Source organism: Artemia franciscana, chromosome 2 (assembly GCF_032884065.1).
Source record: "Artemia franciscana chromosome 2, ASM3288406v1, whole genome shotgun sequence".
Taxonomy (NCBI): Eukaryota; Metazoa; Arthropoda; class Branchiopoda; order Anostraca; family Artemiidae; genus Artemia; species Artemia franciscana.
This window is the reverse complement of record NC_088864.1, coordinates 5,833,501-5,854,639: the sequence shown is the minus strand read 5'-3', so window position 1 is coordinate 5,854,639 and position 21,139 is coordinate 5,833,501. Positions and strand designations below refer to the sequence as shown.

At 36.8% G+C, this 21,139-nt stretch overlaps 1 protein-coding gene across 15 annotated transcripts in view; it reads left to right on the top strand.

Annotated features, from left to right (window-relative positions):
* Positions 1 to 1,126: 1,126 nt before the first annotated feature.
* Positions 1,127 to 21,139, top strand: part of LOC136036379 (glutamate receptor ionotropic, kainate 2-like) — a gene marked incomplete at its 5' end in the record, with an annotated part of 326,696 nt that continues 306,683 nt past the window's right edge. For all 15 annotated transcript variants that reach the window (XM_065718683.1, XM_065718607.1, XM_065718615.1 and 12 more), the window contains 1 exon segment: positions 1,127 to 1,288. In XM_065718683.1, the coding sequence (XP_065574755.1) occupies positions 1,127 to 1,288 (162 nt within the window).

The window sequence follows — 21,139 nt, the reverse complement described above, 5'->3', positions numbered from 1 at the left end:
TTTAATGTCGCTCCTTACTTTCAGTTAAAAAAAACTTGTTTTTTTTATTTAATTACGGACTAAGAAGGAACATAGCAAGAAGTTTGGTCTCAATCTTGATCACAGACAAAAGGTATAGAATATAGATGTCCAACTGAACTTTATTTTGTAACCGGTAAATTTGCAGCTTGTGGTCATCTGTCTTTTTTTTCTTCCAAAAATATGTTCATGGATGTTACCTGTTAAAACCAAGTTTTAAAAGAAAATTTGATCTTTACAAAAGAAATTCAAGAGAGTTGAATATAACTTTTGAAATAACAATAAATTTTCGTGTGATTACGTTCCAATTTTAATTTTCTGATAGCTCAATAAACACTGATTAATAAATATGAATTTACTGTTTGGATAAACTGATATTTTAGTAATCGGGGCAAAACTGTATTCCAGTTCACACCAACATCATCGCAATAAATCTGCAGTTTTCAACTTAATTTTGCTAGGATTAAAGTGAATACATCACTTAATGTCTTTTTTAAACCCTCTCGTAATTCAGTGACTGCTTCTCGGGGAAATTAAATATCTGAGCGTTTAAGTGGCTCAAAACAGCCCATAGTAACAAAAAGTTTAAAATGTGCTTAAAAAAACTTGCTGGTGAGAAAAAATTTCCATTTCTAGCTGATTCAGAGATCGTGATTATTATTTACATCAGTCCTATTATTTAAATGTTATTATGAAAACAAATATGGGGAAATTACTGAAAAGACCTGGAAATCCTTCTAAAATGACATCTTTTTACCTCGGACTTTTTTTCTTAAATATTCTTGCAAATTTTTTTCAAGGTAAAAAAGACAACTTTTTCTCACTAGACATTTTTTTAGCTTTTAGCACTATGGACTATTTTACCTTTTGGGGCCCCATTAGGGGCTCAAAATGTGAATCCCCCCAGAAACGATTATTGAAGTATGAGAGAGCATAAAAAGGTATCAAGTGATGTGTTCTGAACACTGACGTTCTCCGATTCTAGCTAAATTATGTTAAAAAATATATGCATATCCTGTCTCCCCTCTCGCCAGAAGATTTGGCTATATTCACCTACAACTATTGTAAATCAAAAAATCAAATTCATCAATGGTACGTTCTTTTTCAGGTGCAATATTTGTTGAAGACCAGAAAGACAGTGCCGCAGAGTTGGCTTTCAAATACGCAGTTTATAGGTTGAATAAAGAGCGTTCTATATTACCAAATACTACGTTAATGTACGATATCCAATATGTACCAAAAGAGGATACTTTTCATACCTCAAAAACAGGTAACGTCTTTTTCTTTTTCAAATAAAGCTTAAATACAAAATAGGTTTCTAGTTTCGTATTTAGTCAGGCTTTCGTTTTTAGTCTCAAGGCTTTTCTATCTAAGATAAACAGTAAAGTAAAAAATTAAGAAATTTCATTAAGAGAAAACCGGGAATTTGTTGACAAAGCTAGTAAAGAATATTACGAAAAATTGCAGTTTCGGGAAAAAAACAGACTTTCTCTTAAGTGCAATTTTTCTCGATCCAGCACGTTTCCGCAGGAAATGAAAACCGATCCTATAATAATAGTACTGACAAATAAATAACATTTTTCTATTTATCGACTGAAGTTTTGAACTCTTCGCGTGTGCATTGTTTATGGGTTAAATAATGAGAATAAAATGAAAAGGGAACAACAAACTTGCATAAGCAATACTGACATTATAACAGCTCAATAATAAAAAGCAATTAAAACGCGAATTAAAAAGCAATATTAACAGTACCTTTATTCCAAAATTCATAATCATTTAATGATGTTTCATCTCTAAGGTTTAGTTTGCTGGAATTAGTTGGGGTAGCCCTTTTTCGAAAGTAGAAAAGTGAGGACCAATAATATATGAACCGTCTTCACAGATGGTTGTGTTTTTATTTAAATTTTGATTTGCTACAAATAACTGGTTTAAACTTGAAATATTTCATTAAAGTATTTTATTTGATGGAGACATGAAAATTTTAGTTCGTTTTCATCTTTATGTCGCTCTTTACTTCCATTTGATAAAACTGTTTTTCTATTTAGTTAAACTGTTCACGTTAACGAATTGTAAGTAAGGAGCGACTAATGCTAATAGCTACCCAAACTCTAAAACAGGAGCTTTGACAATAATATATCCATCAAAACGTTTGGATTCTTATAATGATTCTAATTATGTAAAATAAGCGTTGAATCTAAGTCTGATGGAAAAAAGGTACTAGGTGAGAATATTCAACATATTTCTGCAAAAAGTGGCAAAACATCCCCAGTAGGGACAGTAAATCTGATGAAAATTACTCCAACAAACTCAACTTGTCAGAGAACCTTATCACTGAAGTTTCAAACCCTATCAGCCAGATGCAGAATTTGGCATTTTTTTCGATGCCAATGACCAGGGATACTTGTTTATTTGTTTTTTCCCTGGGGCAATTTTGTTGAACCATTGAGCCTAGAACACTGAGAGAAGACTTATTCGAACAGAGATTAGAAGCTTTTGCGGCCTTTCTCAGTAGCAAACACGATTGCACCAAATCGAAGTGACGGTTTCTTCCATGTTATGGGAGAGAAAACACCAATTTTCCCCCGATAAACGAGAAATACTAAATGCTGAAAATTCACAGAGAACCAATGAATTTATAACTTTGAAAAATTTTATGCTAATTTTCCCAGTTTAAGGGGCATAAACACCACGCGGTAGTGTAATTAATCCTGAAGATGGACGTAGTCCACAGAAAAAAAATATTTAAAGTAGAAATTTATTTTAAAACTTTATTTAACTAATTTGATTCATTCAAGACTTAAAACAATCATATAAGGTTATACATAACTGCACATCATATATTACCTAGGAGGGTCCTTGATATTTGTGGAAGTGGGGTGGGGGGAAGTAGTATATCTGAATCCTAAAAAAGTGAATTTTATGGCCAAAGTTTCCAACTTTCCACGAGTCCTTCAGATAAATATAGAAGAATGTTTATACAGGAAAGGATATTATATAATATATTCCTTAGATTTTTTTTATGAAGCCCGGAGTATGGGTACTGCGGTGCGATAGGTCTCCTCTTGTTGCAGAAATGTTTTCTCCTGTATGTTTCATGCTGTACGTTTTCTATTGTGTTTTTGTTTTCTCTGTGAAGACTGCGTCCGCATGCTTACTGGCGCAAAAAGGAGAGGCGTGGGGGAGAATCACCCATACCGCTAAGAAATTTCGCAGGGGAGGAATCAAGTGATACTAGTAGCTTCGTTTTTACCGAGGTTTAAATGAAAATATTTTTTTATGTTCCTTATTAAAGAGATTTTTGAATGTTTTCTTGCTTTATAGGGGTTTGGGGTGAGCGAAGGCCTGCTGTGAATATTGAAGGAGGTTTGAAGAGGATGGGGGTAAGAAATTAGCCTCCTATCTCCCTTTATTCCTTGGAATATTTTTAGACTAGGCTTATAATAGTTAGGGTTGCGGAGTGAGAGCTTGAATATTATTTTAGAATTTTTGTTTCTATACAACATGAAAGATTACACTGAAGTGCTTATCAGCACCAATGATGGAGAGGTGAGGGTATCATGAGTTCCGTCGGGAAATTTCCCGGGAGGGGTTGCATGTGCTACCATGAGCTTTGTTTTTACCGAAGTTTCGATAGGCATATTTCTCATTTTCCTCTCTATATATATTTTTATGTTTTCTTCTTTCATGAGGGACATTGAACCCTTGGTCCCCCTGCCAGTATCTATGGTATTCCCATACAAAAACTTTTATTTGAAGAACTCACCATAAAAACCATGGCAATGACGGCCTTATAATCATTTTTTGATATTTTGGACCCTCCTTCTACTCCTATTAATTATTAGAGGAGTGCACAATTCCTAGGATGATTATTATTCCACAAGCGCTTTTATGTAAATATTAAATTCTAGTACAATAAACAGGGTTGGAGGAAGAGCCTTCCTAAATTTAAAAGAGCCTTGGATTAAACAATTCGTACTAATAAAGTGGAAGTTAAAAAGGACCCTTGTCCATAGAACTCTAAAAAACTATGCTTTGATTAAAATATGTGCAACAACAAAATCTATGACTCTGGCTTTTTCAAAATCATCTAAAATATATTAAACTTGAACTTGCTCGTAAAAAGTTGTTAGCACATGAAAATTTGTCCAATTTTACAAATCGAATTGAAAGCCTCCAATAAGGGTTACTGTCTTGATGTAAATTATGTAATTAAATTCAACTTATGGGAAACCTAAAGCATCTATAGACAAAGTTATAAAATTCTCACTTTTCCAGAGAAGGATGGTCATGCAAGCGGCCCCGGAGTAGTCCGAAGTGCTAGTTTACCAAAAGAGGGGTCATTCGAATGAGCTGTCAAAAATCTAATACCCTCTCTAAGTAAAAAAAAAGAGATCATGCTAAATAAATTACTATGCTCTGGTATTTTGGCCCACAAAGGGTAATTTAGGTCCAAACAGGTCCAAAATGTCATCAAGCAAAAATTCCAAGAACTATTAAAAAGGGCATTTATACAGCCTCCCAGTTTTGGAGACCCCTACTGGCGTGCAGTATACTATACATCCATGAAAATAAATGCAGGCCATAAAAAATCGTCATTATAGAATATTATCCAATAAAATTAACAGCTACAATATATCACATAGCTGCACGTTATCTATTAGAATTTTGACCAGTGGATACTCACATACGGAGGGGGATATAGCCCCGAAAAGTGTTTAAAATCCATTTTTTCAAATTCCCTATGAAAGATGCTTCAAATAAACTGAATAAATAATCGAATGATTTAGTGTATTTATTGAAGAATGCAATGAATGGCAGAGTGGAATCATAATGGCTTTTATAGGTTTTTGGAAGCTTATGAGGCATATAGGCCGATTACTTTATGCTCGAAGATTGGCGAGCTTCTTGAGGAGCTTATTTATAATAAAATTAGCATGAAATGTGATCATGGAGACAACCAATTTGGTTTTCAGGAAGGTTTTGGCGTGCAGAACGCCCATGCAACTCTTCTAGCTAATCTTAAAAGCCATAAAATGCAAAAAGTAACTTCTACGTTTGTACATTTGCTATTCCAAAGGCTTTTGACTCCATTCTTCACTCCCAAGCAATTCTATATCTCTTTAGAAGTGAAGTTGGCTCATTTGTTTGCACCTGCCTGTGGTAGTGGTATCAGAACTCCTCAGTACGGATACATTTGTAAGGTACAGTTAGTAATCGTATTCGTGTGCGCCGTGGTGCTAAGCAAGGTCCTGCTCTTAGTCCGGCAATATTTAACTCTATTAGAGTAGTTACTCGACAGGTTCCACCATACTTAATTGAGCCATATATCGACGCAAGTCACTTTTCTTATGTCGATGACATTCTTCTCTTGGCTGATAATCTTGGGGCATTCCAGAAAGCTGTTGATTCTGTTTGCTCCGGACAGAAAGAAATCGGTCTTTCAGTTTCTTGTCTTTGGACTGGAGATCACCTCCGATGATACAATCCATGTTGGTCCCGCCACAATCTGATCTTACAGTTCACTTAGGTTTTTGGAATGCCCTCTCTTATTGCTGAGGAGAAAATTCATTTTTGGAATTATACTTTATTTCCAAAAAACTACAGGAAACCCAACCCCTAGAAAAACTTCAGACTACCTTCAGAAAAATTACAACAAGCAATATCTATAACATTAAACAAAAACTATACCACCTTTTTCCACAATCTTAACCTTGGACCTCCCACCTCCTCTCCCATCTTTGAAACATTTGCTAACGTCCTTGTGTGGATATATTCTATTTCTCTTCTCTCACTTTTATTTCTGATTGTCTGGAAGAAACTATATCCTAAACGTCACTTATTTTAAAACCGAATGAAGCCTTTCAATATAGTATTTCAAAGGTTTAAAAACTAAAGACGTTTTACCTCTAATTTTTGGTGTTTAGTAGGAGAAAATTTTGTCCCTAGTGCCAGAATCATAAATACAAAGATTTGCTTTCTTTATGATGTTTATTCCACAATTATTCTGTGCTGTCATGCTCCAAGAAGAAAAAATATCTGGTAATGTATGGTCTATGTTTTGGCCTGAAAAATTACCAAAGCACCTTAATGGTGGGAGTGAGGCTTTTATGCTGAAATTCAAAAAAGCAAATCATATTATAATTGTGGAATATTGTGTGTGAATCGTAAAGATCCTTATAATTCTTAAATTATGAGCTCGACTACTCCCCTACCCCACTACTCCTTTTGCGTAGACGCCTAGTAGCCGGTATCAAAGAAATGGCTTAGAACTTGAAGACTAAACATTAGTACTAAAGTAGTCCACAACAGAGGGTACTAAATTAGTATTAAATTGCTAATTAGTTTGTACTGTGATTGCAAAGTGAGATTATATTATCAAGTACAGGCCGGCCAGATGACCGAACGTCTAACCGACGGCATTCATTTATGAAGGCGTCAGTGGAACTAGTTTCACTAATGGTTAAGAATTATAAAAAAAAAACATATATGAATAGACACATTCCTAATCATCATCATCATTTTATTTATAACCCATCACAAAAACCTGGCAGAAAGCCCGGAAAAGGACAGAGTAAAAATAAAAAAAAAGCTATCCCTTTATAGTTGAATGGTAGAACAACTGTCTTGTCGGTATTAAAGCTCAAACCAATGTGCTCGTACTCTTCTTGGAAAAACTCAAAGGTTGAAGAGCATCCTTGAAAAGTGCAGGAAAGGTTTAGTAGGTCATTTGCAAACGTAAATAATGAAAGATCCACTCCTTCGAAGATAAAAGTACACTTCAGCTTATCCTGAGCACTGGTAACACAATAGTTAAGCAAAACTGGAGAAGTGACAGCTCCTTGGCGTACACCTTTCAGAATTGGAAATAGTAGACTACCATCTTTCAGATTTCTATACATGTATCTTAAACAAGTGATTACCGCAGCATCAATACCTTTCAAAAGGGCCTCAAGCAAAACCTGCGAAAATATACATGAGTCAAAAGCTCTTGCAACATCGAGTGCACAAAAGACCAGGAAATCACCTCTTTCTTCAATATCCTTCAGCACATTTGTAAGTAGAAAGAGAGCATGCTTTCTACCTAAGCCTCGCTGGTACCCAAACTGACGAGGAGGGGCAGAACAATTTTCTTCAATATCGTTTGTCAAAAAGACTCAAAAAGCTTGAAAGTAGTATATGAGATGGTAATGGGGCGATAAGAACTGCACAGAGAAGCGTCTTTTTTGCCCTTTTTAAGAATGGGAGTTATTTGTCCGATACAAAATTGCAAAGGGACTACACCACAAACAAGGATCATCTGAAACAATAGTGCTAAATATTGCTCAATTAAAGAAGCTGCCAGTTGCAGGTGTCTTGCTGAAATAGAATCAACACCAGAGGAAGATTTTTTCTTTAATTTTGGAGTCAAAGAGTGAACAGCATTTGGCGACACAACCAGAAGAGATTTGTTCTTATTTGTAAGAACAAGGTCAAGCTGTTTTTCAAAGAACTCCTCTATGTTTTTGTTGGGAGCACAGAACTCCCTTGCGAAATGTTCAACCCACTTTTTTTCAGGCACACTAGCACTCTGGGCTTTGGTAGCCTTGCTGTACTTCAAGAGTTAGGAGGGGTCTCCAGGAATACGGATTACATTTTTCTGGATCAGCCTTAGCTTATGGTTTTTCAGTTCCTTGTTAACTTGGGCGACCACAGTCGTTCCAAATAGAAAGCCATTGCTTGGCTGAATAACACGCATTCACTAGATCTCTATTTTTTGACCGATCTTCTAGCTGAGACTTTTTACGAACACGTCGAAGAGGAACGGTGCTTTTTTCAGCACATTTCAACACGTGATTTATTTGTACCAAGTAGAAAGTGAGTTCAACTGAAATGTTCTTTTCACTTAGTGGCAGCACAGCACCGTTGCATAAAAGATGAAAACGCACTTTGACTTTGCTCAGCATCACGTCACAGACTTTACTGAAGGACTCTCTTGACACATTTTTCCAATCTCGGTAGGAAAACCAATTTGATTCTGTATTTTGAGCCGTAGGTAGGGATGAGTAAAAGCTGGTAGAGATAGGAAGGTGGTCAGAGTAGAATCCTTCTTTTAAAACTTTGACCTCGTGACTGCCAACGAAGCAACAACATGGTCTTAGTTAAAAGTTGAGGAAAGCGGCTCAATATATGAAAAGTTGTCATTTTTAGGCCATACACAATAGTCGGGAGGGACGCAGCCCCAAAAGTTTTGTGATCGGGGAGACATTGTATTTGTTATATCTACATTAAAATCCCCGCTGATCATAACAGATTGAAAGAAACCTGCCTAAGAGCATGCAGGCAGACGCAAATCGTAAATCAGGCTTTTCGTTGTTATAATTTGTAGGCATATAAACGTTAATTACATCATGATTTTCAAGCTTAGCGGCAATAAAGTAATCAGTCTCTGCTAATAGCTTGCAAGGGAACCGGGATAGGATAGTGAGGCCGCCAGATGGTCTGCCTTGCAGTCTCACAACTGCACCATGAAAGAGGAGATAAAAATTAGAAAATAATGGTAACAGGCTTTGGTGGTCTTCCAACAGGATATGCTCCTAAATCAGAACTAGGTCATGGGATTGCAAAAATTTTGAAGGAATTGGAATTCGATCCATAACTTTTCCATTAATATTCCACGACAAAATTCGGCATCTGAATCTTATTTTGAACTAGATTTACCTTTCAGTAGAGCCTGTGCAATAGGGCATTTGTATCTGTAACATGGGTGACTGTCTGATTTGCTAAGAGCACATTTTTTTTGGTTTCTGACAGGGGGCTGTTTTAGAGCTCCCATAACTTTTTTCTCCACAGACGGAACAACAAATTTTGTTCAGAATTGTACTTGAAATATGTCCGTATGATTGGCATTTATTGTATCGAAGGGGTAAAAACAAAAACTCTTGAATGGGGAATCGTTCGATACCGTTCACTAATGGGACCGTCATTGCTCGTAGTAAAGCCTCTTTTGTTTCAAATTTCAGCCTGAAGGATCTGGTAGAGCCACTTTGATTTGCTTCACTACAATTTGGCACAAGAGACTTAAAATCATCAGAAGTCAGATCGTTTGGGACATGTCTAATTATTCCAAAGTGAGAAGCACTTTTAACCTTAGCACTAATGGTACTGCTAGAGCTACGAAGCGCATTCTCTGTTGCGTGAGAATCACATTTGAATGCATTGATTACTTACCAGTCACCTCGGGTGCACTTTAGCTCAACAAGTTTTGAGCTAACGTCACCACATGCTTGTTCTAGGAACTCCTTCCTTGATTCCGGTTTGGCTAGATTACTTCGTTAGTTTTTGACAATCACAGCATATGATGGTTTGGAAATATATTCAGAAGGGACTTCACTAGCTACAGGTTTACTTTTCGAGAAGTTTTGTTCCATCAGAATGTCTAATTTGTTACACATTTCTGTAATCTTGCGTGTAACAATCACTGTACTTTCACCTGGGATCGAGGGGACTCGATCTAGCTCGAAAATAAGGAAAGTAGGTAGAGTAGCCTTATCGTCATCACAAGGCTGAAAAAACTTGATCATTTCCAAAATATCATCGCTCATAGCAACCATTGTGGACATTCGAGCAAGACAATTCATTTCTGTCCATAAGATCTCATTTGCTTTCATGATGTCTTTTTTCTGAAGAAACTGGCCTGCGCTCTTTGTGACTTCATCATGGATTTTTAAAATTTCTACAGCCCGTGACAAAAAATTTAATACGGGATTCCAAATGAGCTTATCAGCTATCGCCAATATGCAACAACATTAACACATCAAATAAAACGTTCGGGAAGCGCTAGCTTATACAAACTAGATGGGACGTACCCCAATAAACAAAGGAAGAGTCAGTCCCTAATCACCTAATCCCCGCAGTTTAAGGGAGACTCTCCCCGCAGATACAACGGTGATGAGGATTGTATGGGGAGAGCAGGAAAAAGGAGGAGTATATTCCGTAAACCAGTTAGAGATTAGAGTCTAGCTCCATGTCTTTTCATTTTTGGTTCTTGCCTTTTTTTAGTCTCGTTTGTGCATGTATGCAGGGGTTCATCCACCATGTTCTAACAATTAACATACTCCTTTTGTTTCTGTAGGCTTTCGTTACTTTCAAAGTAAAAATGCAACTTTTTCCGAACTTGTAACATATTATAAACAAAATATCTATAAGTACCAAAAGCGTATCTATTAGATTAAGTATATTTTCAATATAACAAAAGACATTCCTTGAATGTTGCAAGTTTGGGTGGGATGAAACAGCCCCTCCCACTTAAAATTTTACTTTTGTTCTTTTTTGGTTTTATAAGGCATAAACAATCACTCTTTACTTATATTAAAAAAAAAGTTTATTTATTTGTACTTTCTATTTGTTTTTGATTTTTTAGCGGAATAATTTTGTGTTTGTTTCTCATATAAATGAGAAGAGTTACCCATTTCAAGGGGTACCCCTTTTCAAGACCCCTGTGAAGCCCATTTTTTCCCTAAAGATATCTGATCAACATTTTTAGATAACCATTTGATTCAGCATAGTTGAAAGGTCTAATAACTTTGTCTTTGGGGATGACGTAATCCCCCATGGTCCCTAGGGACTATTTTTAAAATATAGTGTTTTTTATTGAGAAATACGCGACATTTATTTTGAGAGAAAATTTTCTGCGGGGGGGATTTGTCACAGGGACAATTTTCCGTTGGGGGGAAAGTTTTTTGGGGGAGTTTTCTAGGTTTTAACGTGGGGGTGGGGTAGGGAATGTCTTGACACTTTTTGAAAAACATTTTCTTTATTTTAGAATTTATGTTGGGAACGCAATAGAAAACATTAAGCAATGAATGTACATAAAAAGTAGCTTTTAATTTACACTGCAAACTGAAGGTTACCATTCAGTTTTATGTTTAATCTGCTCCTTATAAGAGTTACCTTTGTACTGGGAAGTAACAAAAAAAGCCTTAGTGAAAATAGACGCTGCAGCGTCCATATAAAACGAAGTACTGGTAGTTTAGAAAGTAACAACTCAGCTTTAATCAACTGATCCAGTAGTTTGGAAAACCCTATTTAAAATTTCCACTTAAATATTCCTCTAAAGGTTCGTCTCAGTAACCATAGCTTGTGTAATGGCAACAATTGTAGGAGCAATTGTACCATTAGTAGCACTAAACACATAAAACCTTTGGTCTTCTTCAACATCCCTTTCAACACGCGACGATAGTTTCAACTTAATACCATCTGGCGGTTCTGATACACCGCTAATGCATCCTCCTGACAACGTGTATGAGCATAGACTAGTTTTTTAAACTTAGTTCAATACAGTTTCAGTATTGCCAAAAAGTTTCGCCCTAATACCCTTAACTTTAGTAGCAATATCAGTAGCACCGGGAGTAATAGTAGTAGCAGTAGTAGTAGTACCAATACTAATAGTAGTTGCAGTATTAGTAGTTGTAGTGGCAATCGAATTAGTAGTAGTGCCTTAGTTCTAGTAGCAGTGATAGTAGTAGAAGTAGGATTAATAGTAGCAGTAGTTTGAGTATAAGCTGCAGCATTATGATGCAAACATTATCTTTTGGTTAGTTCTACATCCCCGCAACAAGCCCTTAAGTTTCAACTTCACTTTCAAAACTGTTCCTAAGATATTACTGGTATACCTTTTTGACAATCTGCATACGGATGCCGTGTTGTGTTTCAGTTCACCTCCCCCCTAATAATTTCCTGAAAATTTCACTTTCGTACACCTCGTACCCTTGCAATTGTAGTCACAGTAGTAGTTTTACAACTATTAATACTAGCAGCACTATAAGTACTGGTAGTAGTATTAAGAAGAATAGCACTAGTGCTAGTAATAGTAGTTGTATTAACATATTACCTTTTGGTCAGTTGAATATCCCCCTAATCAAGTCCTGGAAGTTTCATCTTAATACAATTGGCCATTGCTCTGACACGGCCGATATGTCCTTTTGATAACTCATATATTCATATACTTCTTGAAATTTCTATCTTAATGTTCTTAGCCTTACAAGTAGCTGCAATAGAAGTAGTAGTTGAAGTGATAGTAATAGTAGTAGTAGAACTAGTAGATGGAGCAGCGGTAGTAGTAGTTGTAGTAGCGTGCATGTATTGTCTTTTCGTCAACTGATCTTCCCCTTTAAGCATTCTTTGAGAGTCACAATTTAATACAGAAATTCAATACTTAAAATACTCTCTTTTGACAATCTGAATGCACATAGTATGTTTTGATTTAGTTCGAATTCGCCCACATCATTCCCTTAAATTTACCTCCATAGACTTGATCTTGATAATACTAGTATCACAGTAGTTTTGGTACATGTTGCCTTTTGGTCAGTTGAACATCTCCCTCATAATGCACCGGAAGTTTCCCCTTGATGCAGTAAGTCGTTCCAAAACATTGCTGATGTGCCCTTTTGACCCCTTTTGACGCCCTTTTCGTCTTAATACTCTAAGCCACACAAGTTATTGCAATTGAAGTAGTAGTTGGAGTAGTTTAGTAGTAGTAGTAGTAGTAGTAGTAGTAGTAGTAGTAGTAGTAGTAGTAGTAGTAGTAGTAGTAGTAGAAGTAGTAGTAGTAGCAGTAGTGGTAGTAGTAGTAGTAGCAGTAGTAGTAGTAGTAGTAGTAGTATTAGTAGTTGTAGTAGTAGTAGTAGTAGCAGTGGAAGTGGTAGCAGTCGTAGTAGTAGCAGTATTAGTAGTATTAGTAGTAGTAGTAGTAGTAGTAGTAGTAGTAGTAGTAGTAGTAGTAGTAGTAGTAGTCGTAGTAGTAGCAGTAGTAGTAGTAGTAGTAGTAGTAGTAGTAGTAGTAGTAGTAGCAGTAGTAGTAGTAGTAGTAGTAGTAGTAGTAGTCGTAGTAGTAGCAGTAGTAGTAGTAGTAGTAGTAGTAGTAGTAGTAGTAGTAGTAGTAGCAGTAGTAGTAGTAATAGTAGTAAAAGTAGCAGTGGTAGTAGTGTTAGTAGTGGCATGTACGTATTATCTTTTGGTCAATTAATCTTCCCCTTTAAGTATTTTTTAAAAGTTCCAACTTAATGCCCATCATTCTGGAAATATACCCCTTTGACAACCTGTATGCATGCAGTATATTTTGATTTAATTCAAATTCCCCGTCAATATCCTGTCAAATTTTCATCTTCATATGCGTAGCCTTAATTGTACTAGTACCACAGTATAGTGATAGTATTAGGAACAGTAGTAGCAGCAAAAGTGTATTATTATGAGTAGCAGTAACAGTAGTAGCGGCAGTATTAACAGAAGCAGTAGCAGGTCCATGTTGCCTTTTGGCCAGTTAAAAATCCCACTCGTGATACCCCAGAAGTTTCCTTTTGGCACGGTAATCCCTTCCAAAAATATTACTGATATGCCTGTATCAGCAATCTATAAACGTAGTATGTTTTGGTTTAGTTCAACCTTCCCTTTAACGTTTCATCAGGTGTTTATTTCAATATTCTCAGCATTGGTAGTACCCGCTACAGAAGAAGTAGACTTAGTGATAGTTGTGGTAGTAGTAGCAATAGCAGTTGTGATAGAAGGAGAATAAGTGGTAGCTGTAGCAGTAGTAGTAGTATTTTGTCAAAGCAAAAGTGTAACATGCATAACTTTCTCAATAACTATTTGCAAACAATAAGCAAATTGCATAAATTACAGCTTTTGCCCTCAGTGCTATTGGGGGGGGGGTTGACATTCCAAATGCATAATTACTGGCCATTCAACAATGCTGATGAAAGTAATATCTAAAAAATTTCATTGAATATTTGTTTTTGAAAATGATGGGCATGGGGAGAGGGGGCACTGGTTGCCACCCTGGAGACGCTGTTATATTTTCTTTGGACTATTTGGAACAAAATGACTACCTCACAATTTCAGTCATTTGCATTTAGGAAAAAAAGTGCGTCAGAGGGGGGACTAGTTGCCCTCCATCACTTGTGACTCTTCAAACGGAAGTAGAATTGCCAATTTTCTATCAAATTTTCTTCCTTTAAAGCTTATACACCCAACCTTTCTACAAAAACCTTATATGCCCCGGAGGACTTTCAATCCTTGCCCCAGGCTCTGTGCCTTGTTATAGTGTTAGCAACGTTTGCCTGAAGGCCTTGTTAAATGATTAAAAAACTACTTCGAGCAAGATGGCTGTCTCAAAAATTTTTTACCGAATGCATTTGGGAAAAAGAGGACGTGCGAAGGGCTAGCTGCTCCTCCGATCACCTTTGAATCTTAAAAAAAGACTTCTGTTTTCCAACTGAGTGAGCCCCCTCCGAAGTCTATACGACCACCCCTTTCAAAGATATAATTACTGTGCCTTTCAAATATGCTGAACAAAATGGCTATCTCAAAATTTGATTGGATGTGTCTAAGGAAATTATTATTGTGGGATGGGGGGAGGGGGGCTGGTTGCCCTCCGATACCTTTAAAATATTAAAAAAGGCACGATAATTTTCAATTTTCGGCGGAATAAGCCCCTTTCGAAGCTTTTACGACAACTCCTTCTATAAGTAGTGCCCTGGTCGAAAACATCGTTCTTTACGTAGGTAGCGCTATTGTGCTGTCTATGATAGCACTATTGCGCTGCCTATAATTGCATTTCTTTGGTGCAAGCTATTAACTGTCTCTTGGTTTTTTATTCCTCCCTTGAAGAGATCGATCAAATCGGACTTAGGAGCAGTCTTTACTGCGATAATGACTTCATGAAATCCCTTTCAAATGGGTTTCGTCAAGAAAGAGCACTCCATGTGAGTGGCCACTAATAGCAACTGAAGTTTGTATACGTGCACCGTCTAAAGACGAGAGTTGAGGGACGAGGTGGCACATTTTGGAATTCTATTTTGTTGATTTTTTTAAGAAGCTGAGTTGTGGGTGTTGGTTAGTGATAAAAAGATTCACCCTTATTTTGGGTTGTTTTTTTTTTCATTAGTGGTAACCCACATGAAGCTTAAACATATTCCAAGTCACAGCTATCACTATGGCTTTAAAAAAAATTTCTATTCAAATAAGTCCAATAGCCAGACTATTTAAGCGGAGACTCCTGGAACGTAGATCCAACTGAGACCAAGCCCAAACGTCAGTCTCCACTTGGCATCAAACAGTTCGTGGTAACAAACTGTAGTAAGGAGCGACCCGGCTCAATAGTAACCAAAACTCTAAAAAATGGAATTTTGATACCAATAGCTACATCAAAAGAATCGCATTTTAATGCTGGTTTTAAATATATAAGTTTCATCAAGTTTAGTCTTACCCATCAAAAGTTACGAGCCTGAGAAAATTTCCGTTATTTTAGAAAATAGGGAGAAACACCCCCTAAAAGTCATAGAATCTTAACGAAAATCACACCATCAGATTCAGCGTATCAGAGAACCCTACTGTAGAAGTTTCGAGCTCCTATCTACAAAAATGTGGAATTTTGCATTTTTTGCCACAAGGCAGATCACGGATGCGTGTTTATTTGTTTTTTTTTGTTTTTTTTTTGTTGTTTTTTTCCCCAGGGGTGATCGTATCGACCCAGTTGTCCTAGAGTGTTGCAAGAGGGCTCATTCTAACGGAAATGAAAAGTTCTAGTGCCCTTTTTAAGTGACCAAAAAAATTGGAGGGCACCTAGGCCCCCTCCCACGCTAATTATTTTCCCAAAGTCAATGGATCAAAATTCTGAGATAGCCATTTTATTCAGTGTAGTCGAAAAACCTTATAACTATGTCTTTGGGGAAGAATTACTCCCCCACAGTCCCCGTGGGAGGGGCAACAAGTTACAAACTTTGACCTGTGCTTACATATAGTAATGGTTATTGGGAAGTATACAGGCGTTTTCAGGAGAATTTTTTTGGTTGGGGGAGGGGTTGAGAAGAGAGGGATATGCTGGGGGAACTTTCCATCGAGAATTTGTCATGGGAGAAGAACATTTCCATGAAGAGAGAGCAGGATTTACTAGTATTATTAAAAGAAAAAGCAATTATTAAAAATAAATGTGAAAAAGCTTTTTCAGCTGGAAGTAAGGAACAGCAATAAAACTTAAAACAAACAGAAATTCATGGGTCATTCTTGATGAATTGGGATAAAATTTAAGCTTTAGTGTAAAGAGCGAGGTACTGACGATGGGGCGAATCCCCTCATATATGTAATAAAAACATGAGAATACAAAAGTTCTTTACGTAAGCTAATTTATAAGTTACGTAAATCTTTTACCAATAAAAATATTCGTAAAAAATTAAAAGTTCTAGTTGCCTTTTTAATTAACCAAAAAATCGGAGGGTAACTAGGCCTCGTCCCCCGCTCTTTTTTTCTCAAAATCCTTCGATCAAAATTATGAGAAAGTCATTTAGCAAAAAATAAAAATATATGCAAATTTCGTTTTGATTATTCCTCTGCGGAGAGCCAAAATCAAAACATGCATTGATTCAAAAACGTTCAGAAATTAAATAAAAAAAAAACAAGTTTTTTTAACTGGAAGTAAGGAGCGACATTAAAACTTAAAACGCACAGAAATTACTTCGTATATGAAAGAGGCTGCTACCTCATCAACGCCCCGCTCTTTACGCAAAATTTTTCTACTGTTTTAAAAAGAAGAATTGAGAGAAAGAGTCAAACTTTAGCGTAAAGAACGGGGCGTTGATGAGGTAGCAGCCTCTTTCATATACGAAGTAATTCCTATGCGTTTTAAGTTTTAATGTCGCTCCTTACTTCCAGTTAAAAAAACTTGTTTTTTTTTTATTTAATTTTATACAAAGACGCAACAGAAAATGTTAACTCTTTTAGATTGGAGACAGGTATTCCGTTATGTTTCTATGGATTGGCAGAAAAAGGAACCGAATACGTTCCTTTTTCCCCAACAATCTATTTTTATAATGAGTTCAAGATGGAGACTGACTATAAGCCCAGTAAGAATGGCTACTTTGCTTGAGGATGAAGAAGTGAAGGTGTCATTTAACAGTACGGAAAACTGTGAAGTTTAGCGAATTAGTTTGAGTTAGCAGAAAAACCTAACAGTAATACAGAACTTGAAAAACATTTTTTTTTATTTAATTGTTTGATGGTTTTTCAATTAATGCCATGAGATCCGCCTCCCTCTCCAAGGAAGATTTTCCTCTACCCAAAAGAAATTCCTCTATGGTTAGATCTTCCCATGTAAAATCTTTATCTCCCCTGGAAATTACTCCCAGACAATTCCAACCCTTGCTGCAAAGTTCACCCAGAAAATTTCTTGCTGACGATTCCGCCTGAAAAATTATCGGCGATATATTTTATTTCCAAGTCTCTTAGAAATCCCCCCTATGTTTAACATTTTCCAAATAGATCCTCATCTCTCCCCAATGGGAAGTTTCTCCAGCGGAAAATACCTCATGGAGAATTTTTCCCTGGTAATAATTACCCCATGGAAAATTTATGATGCAAAATGGCCCCCCTCTTCAAAACAAAATCATCAAGAGAATTCCGACCCAGCTGGAAATTCTCCCGGAAAATTCTCCCCGAATATCTCCATATAAAATTAAGCCAACACAGAGAAAGTAAGACATATAAAACGAATTTTGTGTATGAATGCTAGAAAATTCCCCCCCCCCCCCGTGTAAAATTTTCCCTGGAAAGATCACTCTCGAATACTCCCTCCCTCCTCCACCCCTCATCAATAAACTCTCCACTTAGAAAACTCCCTACACAGCCCTCCCCCTGAAAATGTCTCTACACTTGCCAATAACAAGTAGGCTATTATACGAAAAACCACACAGTTTTTTTTTCTACTGTGTAATTGCAAAAATTGATAATTTCCCCCTGCCCCTTCCAATTGACCTCACTGCTTCGATATATAAAAAAAATTATTGATAGTTGAGTTTCGGTTTCAATGGACAATTAATTATTACTAAATCAAAGGCAGAGCAATAGCACTGCCTAAGTAAAGAGCAATGTTGGCAAAATGTATTGTTTATTTATTTTAATTTTCTTATTACCAGGGCACTTGATATAGAAGGAGTTATCATAAAAAATTCAAAAGGTGCTCATTCGATTGTAAATTGGAAGTTCTAGTGCCCTTACAAAGAGTTTAAAATGATTGAAGGGTAACCAATCATTCCACCCCTACCCCTCTTATGCCAAACATTCCCCAAACACATTCAATCAAATTTTTGAGATCACCATTTTATTCAGCATATTTGAATGGCTCAGTAATTATGTCCTTGGGGATGATAACCCCACCGCCCCCGGTCAAGAGCCGTAAGCTATACTAGTTAACCATTAAAAACATGTAAGGTTTTTATGGAAATGGTGGTCATACATACTTCGGAGGGGGACTCGTTCAATTGTAAATCAGATGTTCTAGTGCCCTTTTATGAATAAAAAGTGATCAGAGGACAACTAGCCCCCCCCCAGTCCTCTTTTCCCCAAATGTATCCAGTAGAAATTTTGAGATAGCTATTTTGTCCAAAATAGGATTATATAACAAGGCCATTGGGCTGGAAAAACCCCCGGAGCCTAGGGGTAAGGGTTGTAAGCTATGGTCCGGAAGCATATAAGTTTTAAATGGGAAGGTTGGTCATAAAACCTTTAGAGGCAACTCATTTAATTGAAGGTATTAGTTCCCTTTCAAGAGCCAAAAGTGATGGAGGGTAAGTACAACCCCCAACGCCCTTTTTCCCAAACGCATCTGATCGAAATTGTGATATAGCAATTTTGTTCAAAATAGTCCAAAGAACATATAACAATTCCCCCAGGGTTCATATAAGGCCCCAACGCTCAGGGGCAAAGGTTGAAAGTTATACCCTAGGATATAGAAGGTTTTTATAGAATGGATGGTCGCATAAACTTTGGATGGGGTTTATTACACTGGAAACCGAAAGTTCTAATGCCCTTTTTAAGATTCAAAAGTGAATAGTGGGCAGCCACCCCCCCCCCCACACCAATCACTCCCCGAAAACATCCAATCAAAATTTTGAGACAGCGTTCAGCATTGTTGAAAGTCCAGTAATTATGCCTTTGGGGATGTCAATCCCCCATCCCCAAAGCCCTCAGCGCAAGGCTGTAAGTTAGGCAATTCGTTCACTGTTCACATATACCATATGTTATTGAGAAAGTTCGCCATATTTGACCTTTAATTTCCAAAAATACGAATGGTATTCAAGAAGGCCATTCAGAGAACGCTGAGGGGAGTATTAAACTAAATCCAAACACCGTTTTTGCATACTGGTTGCCAAAAGGACATAACTCAGGTACAACTGAGTGTATTAATTTAGAACTTACAGAAGATGATAAGGGAGATAATTGAACAAAAAGCAATATTTGCACGCTACTAACACTACTAATCCTACCAGGTGAGTAGCTCCATCATTTTTTCGGGGGGGGGGGGGGGGGGGCAAAAAGGGTATACATCCGGAGAGTCAAGGTGCATAGGCTATATAATAGTTTTTCTCCAAATTATTTGGGGGGGGGGGCAACTGCCCCTCCCTCCTTGCCCCTCCCAAACGACGTCACTGACTACTACCACTAAAACCACTGCTTCTGTAGCGAGTACTACAAAGGCTGAGAATAGATAAGTGTATATCAAAAGCCCATGGGCCATATACACACAAAAATATAAATAAACAACAAACAAGCAATGAAATTAAACAACTAAATGAATTACAAACACGCACAAAAACAGAATACAACGCGAAAATGCCTAATCTAACAACAAAAAGAAATTAGTCATATAAAATTTTTTCTTCTTATTAAGGATTTATCTATACACACTCCCACTCAAAATATTGTGGTTGGGTTACTATTTGGCAGAATACCCGGAAGCATCAAATTAATCCCATGCAAATAAATTTCCCGTAAATCCAACAGCACCGGACATTTCCGGAGAAAATGATCCAAGTCTTCATCCTCATCTTTACAAAGGGGACAAACATACCGCCTATCAGGACCAACTATCATTTTATTTTTGTCGAACGTTTTTTGCCTGTTCTGGATTGGAAGACAATTTGCCCTAAGCTGAATCCAACGACGTAGAACCATAGCCGGTAAATTAAACTTAAAATAAACTTCCTCTCCAAAACTAGGTTTTGCCTGATTATAATATTGTAGAGTTGTAGAATCTAAAACCAGCCCTTGCCAAAGGCTGAGAATATTGAAATGAACTCCTGAGGAAATGTTGAGCGGAAAGTTGAACTAAATCAAAACATACTATGTGCATACAGATGGCTGATACAGGCATATCAGCAATATTTTTGGAACAGCTTACTTTACCAAGATGAAACTTAGGGGCATCATGAGTGGGATACTCAACTAACCAAAAGGCAATATGTCCTTGCTGCTACTGCTATTAACACTCCTGCCACTAGTGTTATTACTACAACTAATCCAACACTATTACTCCTACTACTGTTCCTACTACTACCACTACTACTATGATACTGGCACTATTAAGGCTACGCATGAGAAGGTGAAAATTTGACAGAATATTGAAGAGGGATCTGGACTAAATCAAAACTTAGTAGTGGGCATGCGGCTTGTCAAAAACGCGTATCTCTTTAAGTTTTGGGTATTAAGTTGGAGCTTTCAGAGTATGCTTAAAAAGGAACATCAAATGACGAAAAATAATATCTGCATGCTACTACTAACGCAACTACCACTGCTACTTTTACTGCTACTGCTGCTACTAAACTACTCCAACCGTTGCTCAATTGCAACTACTTGTAAGACCAAGAGTAGTAATCAAACAGTTCGTGGTAACAAACTATAGTAAGGAGCGACCCGGCTCAATAGTAACCGAAACTATAAAAAACGGATTTTTGATACCAATAGTTACATCAAAAGAATTATATTTTAATGCTGATTTTAAATATAGAAGTTTCATCAAGTTTAGTCTTACCCGTCAAAAGTTACGAGCCTGAGAAAATTTGCCTTATTTTAGAAAATAGGGAGAAACACAACCCAATGTCGTAGAATATTAACGAAAATCACACCATCAGATTCAGCGTATCATAGAATCCTACTGTAGAAGTCTCAAGCATAAAAAAAAAACAATGGGAAAATAAATAAATAAAAAAAATTTCAACTGGGAGTAAGGAGCAGCATTAAAACTTAAAACGAACAGAAAATATTACGTAAATAAGGGGTTTCGTCTCCTCCACAATATCTTACTCTTTACGCTAAG